The following is a 15,137-nucleotide window of genomic DNA, read 5'->3' on the forward strand; positions in this document are numbered from 1 at the left end:
GCGTCACATTATCAAAAATCTAGGTCACTCTGATATCAAAGTTCAAAATTTTTCAACTAAAACTGTGCACATGGTCAAAATTTCATTGCTGTACATCAAAGGACAAGAAAGTAGGGGGTCACTGTCCCTTGGTCAAGGCAAAATTTTGGACCCAAGGGTTTAATTCAAAACAATCTTGATACAGGTCCACCAAACAAAACATTTCAAGTCAAATATCTAAGCTGAAAGCTTTCTCCCCATTCAGAAAACATTTGTTTTATTTTTCTGTTTTTACTATGTTGTACATAAATGAGAATCATGCCCCGGGCAGGGCCAGTTTTTGACACCAGGGGAAAAAATTTGAATAACTTTGGTAGAGGACCTATATATGATATTATATAGCAACATGAAAGCTCTATGCCTTGTACCTTCAGACAAAAATATTTTTTATTTTTTACTAGATTATACATAATCACGAGTGACGGTAAATCCAATGACCCCCCGGGGCAGAAAAATATTGACCCCAAGGCTAAAATTTGAACAATCTTGTAGAGGTTCACTTCGCAAGTCTCATGCCATATATTTAAACTCTAGCCTTTGTCAATTCAGAGAAAAGACTTTTTCAAGTTTTTACCTTTATACATATAAGGAAATCTAGCACCTCTGGGCAGGGCAATTTCAACACTAGGGGCAATAATTAAAACAACTTTAGTAAAGGAAAAACAAGATGATATTATATACGCAAATATCAAAGCTTTAAAGCCTTGCACCTTCAGATAAGAAGATTTTTTTAATTTTTTACTCTATGTTCATAGTGAAAATCAATGACCCCTAGGGTGGGGCCAATTTTTGACCCCAGGGCTATAATTTTGACAATCTTGCCTAGAGCTTCACTACACAATGTTTTCATGCAAAATATCTTACCTCTAGCATTTGTCAATTACTAGAAGATTTTTTTTAAAAGTTTTAACATATCAGGATAACCAATGACCCCCGGGGCGGGGGGCCGATTTTGACCCCAGGGCCTATAATTTGAACAATCTGGTAGAGGTCTACGCAGACAATGCCTTATGCAAAAATATCTTAAGCTACTAGCCCTTTTGGGTCTTTACAAGAAGGTATATTTTAAGTTATTACTATATGTACATACAGTGAAAATCAATGACCCCGGGGCGGGCCAATTTTTGACGCCCAGGGCTACTAATTTGAAACAATCTTGGTACAGAGGTCTACCAGACAATGCTTATGCAAAATATCTAGCTCTAGGGTCTTTACAAGAAAGGTATTTTAAGTTTTACTATAATGTCTACAGTGGAAAATCAATGACCCCCGGGGCGTGGCCATTTTGACCCCAGGGCTATAATTTGAACAATCTTGGTAGAGGTCTACCAGACAATGCCTTAATGCAAAATATCTAAGCTCTAGGCCTTTTGGGTCTTTACAAGAAGGTATTTTTAGTTTTTACCTATATGTACATATAGTGAAAATCAATGACCCCTGGGGCGGGGCCGATTTTGACCCTAGGGCTATAATTTGAACAATCTTGGTAGAGGTCTACCAGACAATGCCTTATGCAAAATATCTAAGCTCTAGGCCTTTTGGGTCTTTACAAGAAGATTTTTTAAATTTATTCTTATAATTTCTTTCGGTTGCCATGGCAACCAGATTTCTGCATGGAATGAAATTCTTTGAACAACTTTGGAAGCCCTTCACCCAAGGATCAATCCTGGCAAGTTTGGTTTAAATTGGACAAGTGGTTTTTCACAAGAAGATTTTTTAAGTTCACTATATAATCTATATAACACACACACACACAAACAAACACACACACAGGTGAATCGCTATATGCCACCGCATCGCAGATGCTGCGGTGGCATAAAAACTCTTGGAAAAGGAAAGAAATACCACAAAACAAACAAAGTTACAAGGTATACTTTTAATAGCATTTTTACTACCATGTTTTTCACAATCAAATTGTCACATGCAGTATAATAGACAAAAGTATAAATATTTTAAACTAACACAATTTCTACAGTAATATTATTCTTACAATAATATTTACAACTTTTCTGTTTTCTCATATACCAAAACTTAAGTTTAATTTTTTATTTAAAAAGCATAAACCTTACTGGATTCACCTGATTTTTAACCCTGCCAGGGAAAATCAAATATTGAACAGTTTATGTTTTAATAAACCCATTACAATAAACATTACACAGCAATTTTCTTATCTTAACGTTTGGTGACTTTTTTTTGCACCATCAAACTTTTTATCAAAATCAGTTGTTTCTTAAATTTTCCATAAAATTACTTTTCAAATGTCAAAATGGAAAATGTTCAATATAAATATAATTCTGTACATTAACAGCAATCCTTTAAATTATTTCGGTTAAAATTAATGACATATATATATACATTTTCATGCACATTTTACAGGCTTGAGAGTTGAATTCAGGTAACAATATTGTTTTACTAATAAAACCAACTCTCTGTGATATTAACAATGATAAACACTAGAAATTTATCATAAAGATGAGCAATGCTCATTAATCAAATAGTTTTCTATATTAACTCGCCTATATGTCAGACTGCATATAAGTCGGGGTCTAAATTAAACATTAATATTGATATATTGGTATCACTCTCTTATAAGACCTGTTTAAGAATGTTTACGTAGGGTACTTACATCACAACATTGGTTAAGCCATGATGATAGAGAGCTCTTAATAAAATTTATCTTACTTGAATTTGAGAAATTTGAAAATGTGAAATATGTGTGATTGATATTATGCCAATAATGCACTGATTTTTCCATTTATAATATCAGCAACTTTTGACAATCTGTTCACCTGTCGTACCCTGCTTTAATTTGAAACTCCCCACCATGGTTCATGATGGAGATGTTTATATCAAATAGTTAGAAAAGGTTTTAATGTGTGACTGGTTCAGCTCTAAACTGGTGGTAAAGTAGAAGCAATATTGCTGCTAGATAATTCGTCACCTTAGTGCAAGAACTCAATATCTGCTTCTTTATCTATATGCAGTTATTGAGTTTTTGCACTAAGGTGACGATATATTATGAAAGTACCTTTAAAATGATGAAATACTTCTGACATCTGTTTTAAGAATGGCCTGCTTTAGACCTGGAACAAATTTCTTAAGCTTCTTACATTAATCCATTGTTTTTGAATTTTTTAAGATTTGAGTTTTATAGAATCTTTTTTTGAGTTTGTTACTTAAGGCTCAGAATAAAATAAAGAACATCTTTGTCCTTTGTTCGAATCATTTTTTGCAAATATTAAGTAGATAAATCTTAAGTTTATAGAATATCTGTACATAATCAACTTTTACTAAATTTTATGTTGAATATTCTTTTGATATATTTGCAGCAGTTAAAGATATACTATGCTTCCCATATCTTTTTATTCAAGTTAGACATATCCAATAAGAATTTCATAGATTTCAATTAATTTCTGTGAATAAATATTTTACTCAAGGATGAGCATAGTATATCTTTAAAACAAAACAAATATTTCTTAATATAAACACAATTTTCTGTCCTACCAAGATTGTAAATCCATGTTTTAACAATAATACTAAACAGATATAGTATACACCATGATATAAAACAAATAGAAAAATGAGATTATACAAATATTTTGCATTTTTCACAGGGGATAAGCTTTCAGACAACAAAATGTATTCATTCTTGCAATTCCACAAACTATCATTTACAAGTTTAACCTGAAATTTTACAAATTAGAATTTGCATGAAAGTCATATACATTGTACGCAAACTTTAATATCAGAAGTGTACAACTTTTAAAGCAGCACATCTCCAGATTCATGCTAATTTTCATGAAAATTTTGAAAATGTATTTGAATGTATAACATTGTGAAATAACCAAAAGTAAGCAATTTACACATTATCAATTGCACTTACAACCCACTTAAATTACCAAAAAGTGGTCAAAATACGCAAAAATAGCCATTACAGCGTTAGTAACGTAGTAGAATTATAGTTGTAAATACTGAAAAATCAGTCATTAATCGCACATAACATGTAAAATATTTCTTGAATCTTGAATCATTTTACTTCTCCTAAAATCTAAAAGTACATATTTCTCAAGTTTGATTTTATTGAAATATTTTTATTCATCTGGAGGCATGCAGCTTTAATTAGTCAATACATACACATAGGTTTTTTTTTTTAAAGAAGAAAAAGTCAAATATTTATAAAAAATCTGAACAAAAACTTTGTATAATTATTATAGTATAAGTTAATTGGAAAATAAAACAAAGTAAGCAAAAAGCAAAAATTAAAAAAAAAATCTATGAACACACAGAAGGTTTCTTGTATCAAACACAAAAAAAGAAGAGTTTGTTAAATAACTCTTTAACAGGACAAGTGCCAAGAATTCCTGCAGGGTAATAGTTTCAAAACAAATTTGATTTTTTTCAACATTTTTTTTAAATAAAAAAAAAAACAAAATAATATACGGTTAACAACCTAAAAACAATATCCATACAAATATATAGGATATAAAATCGGTGATTTTTTTTAAACATTAGAATACTTGTAAAATATTAAAATTATGTATAACATCTAAAATAATTTTACCTTAATTAAAAATCTTACCCCCTAAATAAAACTGCGGACGTATTTTGAATAAAAATGTATAAATACTGCATGAAAATAAAACCAGATCCACTGGTCAGCATTTCACTTAAAATTTCAGCTAAAAAATTCACAATTCACATATGAAAATATAAAACATACTACAAAATATATAAAAGAAATTACTAAATGGTAAAAGATTTTATCATAAATCTTATTTAAATATATGACACATGTTGTATAGTTCACAAAAATCACACACTTGTTTCTTTTTTGTTCTTTTTCGCTCGCTTTTCTTTCTGGAGAACCCAGATATTGTCTAAACTGTCATCGTCATCATCATCCGAACTCGTTGAGGAGTCCTCGCACAACCGAGCTTTCTCTTTTCTAACAAGTTCGTTATAGCTCCGAGACGATCTCGGTACCCAGAATGCCTTGCTTGTAGGGTCTATATGTTCAGTGATCGCCATATTTGTTAACTTTTGAAGCACCCTGTCTGTGTAATTATGATTCACATAAGCGTAAGGTATCGCATTTGACGGCGATTTTTCTTTAAAATGTCTATCCCAGTCAAGGGAGCGCTGTTTAATCATCCCGCGATGTTTTGAGTGTTTCTGGGAGTCATGTGACTTACGCGACTTGTTTGCCGGTTCTGAGTTATGATCAGAGTCATTGTATTTCTGTTTTTTGTAGTGTATCTGACTATCAGAGTCAGGAAAAGTTCTATGACTTGTATTATTTTCACTATCAGACATCGGTGAAAGTGGCGGCTTGTGACTAACAATTCCGGTATTATTTGACTCCACATGATTTGTATGGTTAGAATTAACATGATTAGAATTTATATGGTTTGGATACATGTTATTCACATTGGCACCCTGAGGTATACGTTGTTCAACTTGTTGAATAAAATTATTCTCCATTCTCTTTCTATGTCTGCTGCTATTGTCTGAACTATAACCACCGGAATTGGTTCTGTTCCGGTACATTTGAGAGTTTGGTGGTACATTATTGGCTTGTACTTGAGGTACAGCATTTGGTTGCACTTGACTGTCTATTAAACCATATTGTTTATAAAGAGACATGTCTGGCGGACTTGAATATCCCGACATGTATGGGAGATCCCCAGGACGAGGGGACCTTAATCGTTCATGGCTGTATGAACTACTCACTTGGCTTGAACCGTCAAAATCTCCAATACGTGCGACTGAACTAGGACCAGAAATGGTCTGATCAGGCACCTCCCTGTCTGGACTTGATGGCACTGATTGAGACATTGGCAACCCATTGCGAGGCAATGTGTTGTTACGTGGCTGTACTGGCACAAATGCACTGGTTTGATTACGATTTCCAAGAGAAGATGAGCTTGGAGTACGTGTATGATGGGGTACAATACGTGAACTAGTGTATGAAACAATACTGCAGTTTGGACTTCCTGTAAGAATTTCTGGTCTTTGATTTTGAGGTGATGCTGTCTGTTCTCTTTGACCATATGGATGAAATGGGCCGTTAGACATAACAGCTGCGTAACTTGGTGGTGACTGTTGGCGGACAGGCGAACGGGCACTTTGTGTGTCTGAGTCTACATTACGCCCTTGATATTGTAAATCTAAATTCATTCCATTTGGACCATGGTTGCCATCACTACTGTAGCCATGACTAATTCCTCTAGGTCTTTCAGACCCTGAAAAGTCACTGTCTGTACCGTTCATGTTCAAACTTTTGGTCATTTCTTTGCTAAGTAATTTTGAATTATGCTTATTTTTCTTCTCCCAAAACTTTTTAGCAACTCCATTTTGTCTTGGGTTATAAAAGCTTGCCGCGCTGGCTTCATTATTTAAACTGTTACTTAAAGAGCCATCATTAAGCGACTGTGGTTTAGACGGGACTAGATTTATAGACGAAGCTTCATCGTCGCTTTTCTTCACAGGGTTTACATGATTTGTGTGGTTCACAACAACTGTTGAGTTAATTTTAGAAATATCAGTTCCACTACCAGTATTTACATGACCATTTGCTTGAGGCACAGGTTCTGATGTCATTTGATTTGCATCATAAATTGCCTGCTGCTCACAAAAGAAAAATCTTTTCCAGCTTGATCGTGAATCTTTACGCGTCAAGCAAAAGTATATGAGGATGAATAATCCAAGAATTGCACAAAATACACCGTATAAGTAACTGAATATTTTTTCCTGGTAAGGAATAGCACTAAATGGCTTGGCAACAGTAATAGCACCAAAAATCCATGTGAAAATGTAAAGCAGTAAACAAGCTGCTAAGGCACGCAATTGTGTGATTGGGCGCCGCTCATAGTCCATGACACTAGATACTGTCGACTTAACACTCATCTCAGACGTCAAGGATTGTGTTTCAGCTCGGTCCTGATTTGACGTCATTTCAATATCAGTTATATGCAGCTCCTGTGTCTCTTCTACACTTAACAACGGCCCAGTCGAGCTATGTATGACACAGGAAATGCGTATGAAGAAGATAAAGTTCAGCAGTAAAAGGAACGCTACTGGTCCAACAAATGCTCCCAAACCAGGCTCCCACTCAAGGAAACAACTGAAACAAATAAAGGCATAAGTTAATGTTTATTCCATCCCATAAGAAAGAGGAGTTTACTTATGAAATAAATAATATTTAGCTATAATAGTTTTCCCAATGCTTTCTTGAAATGATAAAAGTATAAAGCAAGAATCATACCAGCAATTCATATTGCAAACATTTAATGCTAGGATTTTGATCAGCTTAACCTGTCACTGGGATTTCTTAAAACTTTGGGTCAGAAATGCATATGAAAATACAGATTTGCAAAAAAACTGAATTGTCAGATTAACCAGCATGACAGTAATAGAGTGACCCAACTCTTTACAGGTGGCTTAGGCAAATCGTTATCACCATAAGCATTCCCAGAATTAGCACAAGTTTGTTTTCTGTAATTTAAAATTATTTTCACAATTAGCTTTAAAAGAGATAAAAGAAAAATTAATTTCTTCACTACAATTTAGGTCATTATCACAAATAGCTTTCAAAGAAATAAATTTCTTGACAATAGTTAAACTTACTAATCGTATTCATCATAGAAATCGAAGCTGACTGCAGCAGTTATACCACAGATAATAGTAGGCACACCCCAGGCCAACAGGTAGAACCTGATGATTGGCTTGGGTGGTAAAGGCATCGGGAAGTCAGCAGGTGGTGGTGGTGGCTTCTCCGCCTTTGTAAACTTCTTCAACATGTTGCTGCATATAGAAATGATCAGGGTTTTTCTCAGCAAAAAATGCATAGGAACATTTGTGTAATGAATAATAGCATAAAATAGTATTACTTTATAGAGAATTTATTTTAGTTTGATTTTATAGGAACTTATAAGCTAATAGACACGCGCGAATCTGCTGCTGGAACCAACCAGTACTGAGCAACGAGTGTAAAGTTTCTTGCTCTAGGAAACAATGGCTTGCCCTTGAAAGGGGCTTGAACCCACATGGCTAGTGATCCCTAGATAGATTCATCACAAGGCCATGCTGCCACTTTTATTTTATTGCCAGATTTGAAACAGAAACTGTTCGATTTGAAACAAAACTGTTTCAGAACATGTCTGTTTGATGAAGTTTTCTATTATCACAGTTATTAACTAAAATTATTGTGCTTTAAATATCAAAATGAACAAAAACTTTTTGTGCATATTATGCACAATTTATCAGATAAACACGTTTAAGGTGCCATTTTGTGTAACATAATGTTTACTTAACACGTGACAGACCATGTCAAAGACGCACAGAAATTGATTCGTGAATATAAGTGAAAAGAATCTAATTGAAGTAAAACCAGTTGTACCATGAGTATGATAGTTGTACATTACCTTGCTGTAATTGTAAACCAGAATATGGCGACCATAGAGAGATAATGTAACACTATCCCGACAATCTGACAAGCCCTCTCATGATCTGTACGTTTTATACCCATAGTGAAGCCAATAATCAGCAGCAGAACACTGACACAGATGTTGATGACTGAGTGCTTCATCTTACGTGGTATATTCAAAAACCTGGAAACAAAAAACGCAATAGGTCATTTACTCAGGTTGTTTCAGTATTCACAAGAGAGAAAGGTTAATTTCTCAACAGATTCTATTATCAAACTAAAAATATCTTGTTTGATGATAATAATCAGAATTACAAATTCCTGCATAAGGGTACAGAATTTATAATTTGGCTATAAAATCATAACAATAACCTGATGGGTAGTCTTTTTTTTTTTCTTACACATCAAACAGCACTAACTTGACACAAGAAATGTACATAATGATTGCAAGTATCAATTCATTTATATGAATATTTAATCCTTTATACTGTTATTACCAAAAACAATTAGCCTTTGCCACCAGTAAAGAGCCTGTCTGTATACAACTTAAATTTTTATTTTGATATCCCGGAAACTGATAATGGATAGTTCCAAAATTGAAAGGCAGACAAGTCCATCTATCCACAATTTCAGCAAATTAATCGTTAAGAGGCATAATACAAAAATAAGAAAATAATATAATTTCTATATCGGACTGGACTTACTTGAAGCACGAGACATATGTAATGATTACAGCCATCAAACACAGTAGACATATACAGCTGCCTATGTACACTACTATCTCCATCATCTGAAACATGTTAGCTCTTACTTCACTCTCATCCTGAAATTACAATATTTAACCTCTCAAATAACAATGTTTAACCTCTCAAATAATAATGTTTAACCTCTCAAATAACAATGTTTTACCTCTCAAATAACAATGTTTTACCTCTCAAATAACAATGTTTTACCTCTCAAAATAACAATGTTTTACGTCTCAAATAACAATGTTTACCTCTCAAATAACAATGTTTTACCTCTCAAATAACAATGTTTTACCACTCAAATAACAATGTTTTACCTCTCAAATAACAATGTTTTACCACTCAAATAACAATGTTTTACCTCTCAAAATAACAATGTTTTATGTCTCAAATAACAATGTTTACCTCTCAAATAACAATGTTTTACCTCTCAAATAACAATGTTTAACTTCTCAAATAACAATGTTTACCTCTAAAACAATAATGTTTACCTCTCAAATAACAATGTTTAACTCTCAAATAACAATGTTTTACCTCTCAAATAACAATGTTTTTACCTCTCAAATAACAATGTTTTACCTCTCAAATAACAATGTTTTTTAACTCTCAAATAACAATGTTTTACATCTCAAATAACAATGTTTTACCTCTCAAATAACAATGTTTTACTTCTCAAACAACAATGTTTTACCTCTCAAATAACAATGTTTTACTTCTCAAAATAAAAATGATTATCTCTCTAATATTAATGTTTACCTTTCAAATAACAATGTTTACCACTCAAATAGCAATGTTTACCTCTCAATAAGCAAAGTTTTCCTCTCAAAAAACGAATGATAATCTCTTAAATATCAATGTTCACCTCTCAAATAGCAACATGTTACCTCTCAAATAGCAATGTTCATCTCTCAAATAGCAATGTTTACCTCTCAAATAGCAATGTCACCTCTCAATGTGTTTCATTTACAATGCTTAACTTAAGCCTTTTAATAAGTCTGATATAAATATGTAATGAGTTTTATCTATAAAATCTTGTTCTTAATCTTTAACTTAATTATTTAACTCTCTCAATGCATTTTATTTACAATGCCTTAGCATTTTGGTGAGTCTGATATAAATATGAAATGAGTTATATCCATTAAGTCTTGTCCTACATTTTTAACTTTATTTGAGGTCTAAGAGTTTTTTCTATGAAGCCTTGTTCTTCAATATTGATATTTGAATTGAGTGATATATTTAATGTTTAAAATTTAATGGGGCTTATCAACAGTCTGGTCCTTAAGCTGTTTCAATCTGACCATAACCATCCACCATTTTAGGGAAATTTTAAAAATAAGTGCTCACTCAATAGCAAACAGAGCAGACCATCATCAGAACGCATAGACATGCCAGCTGACCTTGGTCTGCAGTAGTCGCATGGTTAGAATCAGTAGCCCACATCTGGCTAAATGTTAAGATACAATGACACTACTAAGGTCAAATGTTGACTTTCCAGATCACTCTAGAGTATTTAACAATTTTGTATGTGTAAGCTAGTGTTTTGACCTCATTTATGTCATTCATATGAATAGTTTTTATGATATTACTTCCAATTATGTAAAATTCATAAATATATTTCCAAAATAACACAACAGAGTAAGCTTAAAATTATATAGAGCTTTTTGTGGTAATTACAAGAAATACACAATACCTCTAGAATAGCAAAAGCTGTGAGATGATCACAGTGGACTGTGACCAGAGTTTTCTTCCTTTCTGCTATAACACAACCATCTGTGCGCCAGTCTCCATAACCATCTGAAATATAGTAACCATGACAACATCTTCTCAAACATATATTAAATATTGACTGGTCATCTGTGCAGCAAATGTACTTACTACATAACACTTTTAAAAAAAATCTGACAAAAAGACAAAAACATCAATATAAGGTATAAAGTAATTCTAAATGGCATTTTCTTAGCTTTAAATAATGGCACAGCTAAAGGTGTTTTGTCACTCCTAGCAATTGAATAGAATAACAAACCATAATCATGTAAAATTCTTTTCTGAAAGTGAAGAAATTCAATATCAATACATTTTAAAATCATCCAGTTTTCAGAGGGTCTGGTTTTTTATAACCAACTGAAATGGGTGTAAGATATTAGAAATCAGCAATCTTACTCTTCAAAACATTGAGACCATTCTACAGGTTTGTTTTAATAAATCAGCAAAGAAATACATGAATGAAGAAAAACTCACTGAAAGTTTTGCGATTAAGTGAAATTAATTTCTATTTAATTAAACTGACCATTAGCATTGTAGTCCCAGTAAGCAGGCACCAGACTTTTCCTTGTAGATGGTATCTCAAAAACAATCTCTATAGGCTCTGTCAAATTTACCACTTCAATAGCTGAAAAAAAATCAGTCATTTCCTTTTATAACAAAACAATATTTTAAGTATAATTCTCAGTTATCTCCCCAATATTTCACAATAATAACCAAAATAAACAACAAGTATTTCCCTTTATTTTTAAGAACAATATTTGAAGCAGAATTCTCAGTTATCTCCCCAAACTTCACAGCAATAACTAATATAAATATCAGTTACTTCCCTTTATTTCAAGCATAAATCTGAGTTACCTCCCCATATTTCACAAACATAATAATAAATATAACATTTTTTTCTTCCAAACTTTTCAGACCACTAACTGCAGCATAGCATTCAATACCAATGATTTCAGTTTCCCAATGATTAGCAAAACATAAACAATATTAACATCCCCCTGAAATATACACAATTATTCCCTCTTATTTTTAAATTTATAATGATGTTATTTCCCTTTTTTTCTTTTTTCACAGCAGTATATGAATAATAAATTTTCTACCACTGTTGAAATCAAAAACTTAATTCATCTTCCTTTTTTACATTAATATTTTTTTTTGCTTAAAAAAAACAAAAACTCAAATATTTCCTTACTTTTTCACTACAGTGCTTGAAAATGAATTCAAGTAATTTTCTCACTTTTTTTTATTAAATTCTGTCAGTAAAAAAAATATTTTAGGACCAGGAAAATCATCCTATGTTTTTTATTGTTTAAAATACTTTAACGGTATATAAAAACCCATTTACACAGTACCTCACTTTTACAATCTTAGAATTTTATTGTAAACAGTGGGAGCGCAATTACCAGAATAAACCAGAAATAAGTCTGATACCGTCTGGAAAAAAAAACCCGCTCACTTTTACATGTTTTTAATTAAAAATACATGATTATTATACATTATGAGGTAGAAATGTACAATGATGACTATTATATGACTGGCATGCACTTTTTACCCCGATTAAATCTCGTTTAAATTACATTTTTATATACCAGTACTACAACAAAGACAGAATGTATTAAAACTTTCATATTATCATCTAATTCTCATATTCACAGAATATACAAGATTACAAGATGGGTGAGATCATTTTTTTCGATTGCCTTTTTTCTCTCACAAATTAAGAGATTGCTTTGTTATGTGTCTGTTATGTGTTCTTACAGTATTCTAGCATTACAGTATTCTAGCATACAAGCACGATGATGTTACATCACCAGTGTCCAACGATTCTGTACCAGCTTTAACAAATGCTCTTTGATATAACACTTCTTAATATGGTGGCTTACTCACAACATTTCATATTTTCGCTATTTGTCATGAAAATGCAAAAACATAATACATGTATATGACCAAGTTCAACTTGAGAATGTGAAACTGCAAAAACAAAGATATTGGACAATGTTGTATCTTTGTGTTTTTGCATGAAAGGTTGTGTTTTTTTACCGTCCAGTCAGCTCAAAAGGTAGAGCATTGGGACTGTGAATTGATGACCCAGGTTTGATTTCCGGATGGTGCAGGTCATTTTTGTTGTGACTGATAATAAAACCCTTTATACAGTAATTAGCACAGTATCTCTGCTCTGGCATGTACAGAAGTTATCAGTTACTTGTGAAAATGAAAGCAGCTAACACTGGTAAACTGTTTGACAAATCCTGCCCAGGAACAATGCTGTGGCTGACATGTGCTCTGGTAAATTCAATGTGGCTTACTTCCTTTATCCAGAGTAAAAACTACCCACACCACCACCAAGGTTTGGTTTAAGAGTAGGTAAATTGATTTAAAACAAGTGTGCAGCTTTAAACAACTGTCACCATTGCATCTCAAAATTTGTTTCATGAAAAAACGTAAATCTGTTTTCATAATTTAATCCATCAAATGAAACCCAACAAAAATGTAGCAAATATCTGATTTATATCCTTAACACTTGAATACAATTCCTGCAGAATAGAAAATTAAATCCAACACCAAAAAACATTTACAAACAAACAACTATCTAGATATCATTGTTAAAAAAACCATCATCATAAAACAATAAAATTATATCTGCAGTTTGGTATGATAACAAACTCTTGAGAAACTTCTGATTTCCTGTATTCAACCTATCTTTTTCCCCTAAGTAACATTACTTAATCTTAATTACATTTCTCTATCATAAAAATTCTGAAGAAGGTCCAAGTTGAAGACATGGTATGTATTTTATCCCCGAGTTTTAAGATTAACTCTGAAGAAATTCGGGACTTATTCCCCTGCTGTGATTTACTTATGTACTTAAAAATTTCATTTTATGACACATGTTCATGTAATGCTTTTAACAGAAATTGATACAATATCATTTTGTGGAAGCTATAAACCCTAAAACCCATTAATTTATCTTATATATATATAACGCGTACATGCATTTATTCATACATTATAAAATCAATATCATTGGGGGGGGGGGGGTTTAAGTGTACGAAAAAAACTTTTTACATTTTATGGTACTCAATAAAATACTTAAAATTGACTGGCAAGAAATGATCTACATGTTATATTCTGTTTAGCACAAAAAAACCCACAAAAGCTTATTTTCATAAAAAAAAAAAAAACTCTTGTAATTTTTTCATTATTAATGAACAAATTTGATCAACAAATACACAATTTTAATATTTTCACAAATCAACTGAACATTTTACTATTATTCTATCATTATTTCTCTTTATTTTATTACCATTATCTTGTCCGTACCTTACAATGCTTAATATCTTAAATGGACTTATCCATCTTTCAATGAAGACTAAGAGATTAATACACGGCAGAGTAGGGCCGGAAGGTGATAATCGGCCCGCAAAATGAATAATGGCCCCGAGGGCTTCAGCCCGAGGGCATTATTCATTTCAGGGCCGATTATCACCTTCCGGCCCTACTCTGACGTGTATTAATGTCTTTAATACACTTGATCTAATAGTAGCATTTAAGAAAAACAAACAACAACAACAACAAATACTTTGAAGTTCTTTCGTTGAAATTCTTGTCTACTGCAGTACACTTAGAAGAACTGTTCTGTACAGAGATGTTTACTGTTTGTGTGTTCAAAGCAGTAGAATCTAGAAGCAAGTTTTATTTTCATTTTTTCGGAATGAATTTGTCGTATTATTTCTTCAAATTATAGTAACAATAGTAACAAAAATGTGTTTGTACTAAATACGCTTAAGCTCTCATAATAAAAATAAAGCGATTCGTGCTGACAACCTACTTTCACTTTAACAGTTAACTGTTTGATGACGTAAAATATGACGTCATTGTTTCAGTTTGTGCACGTGCACATGTTCTGCGGGCTGATAACTAGTTCTCGGCCCCGGGCCGCAAACTCATAATAGGTCACGTGACACTCATAATCAGTTGAAATCATAGGCAATTTTGTTACTATATATAGTAACAAGTGTATTAAAGTACCATTCATCATTTTTAGGGAAAATTTCAAAATATGAAATAACTGAATAAGTAGCAGTGCTGACCATATAATGTGACAGTACAGAGATCTTGGTCTGCACTAGTTGCATGGATAGGACCGTGTTGCTGCAAGCAGG

General features: G+C 32.5%; 1 protein-coding gene across 1 annotated transcript; it reads right to left on the bottom strand.

The window, feature by feature from the left end:
- Positions 1–4,732: 4,732 nt before the first annotated feature.
- LOC132732250 (adhesion G protein-coupled receptor A3-like) lies at positions 4,733–11,599 on the bottom strand (the record flags this gene model as incomplete). Its single annotated transcript, XM_060718675.1, is given in 6 exon segments — positions 4,733–7,162; positions 7,666–7,842; positions 8,463–8,648; positions 9,169–9,287; positions 10,901–11,004; positions 11,498–11,599. Coding segments are annotated over 6 exon segments (2,999 nt in total), but the record flags the coding sequence as incomplete, so codon positions are not given.
- Between the last annotated feature and the right edge of the window lie 3,538 nt (positions 11,600–15,137).

Source organism: Ruditapes philippinarum, unplaced genomic scaffold (assembly GCF_026571515.1).
Source record: "Ruditapes philippinarum isolate M1 unplaced genomic scaffold, ASM2657151v2 ctg5_1_1_1_1, whole genome shotgun sequence".
NCBI lineage: Eukaryota > Metazoa > Mollusca > Bivalvia > Venerida > Veneridae > Ruditapes > Ruditapes philippinarum.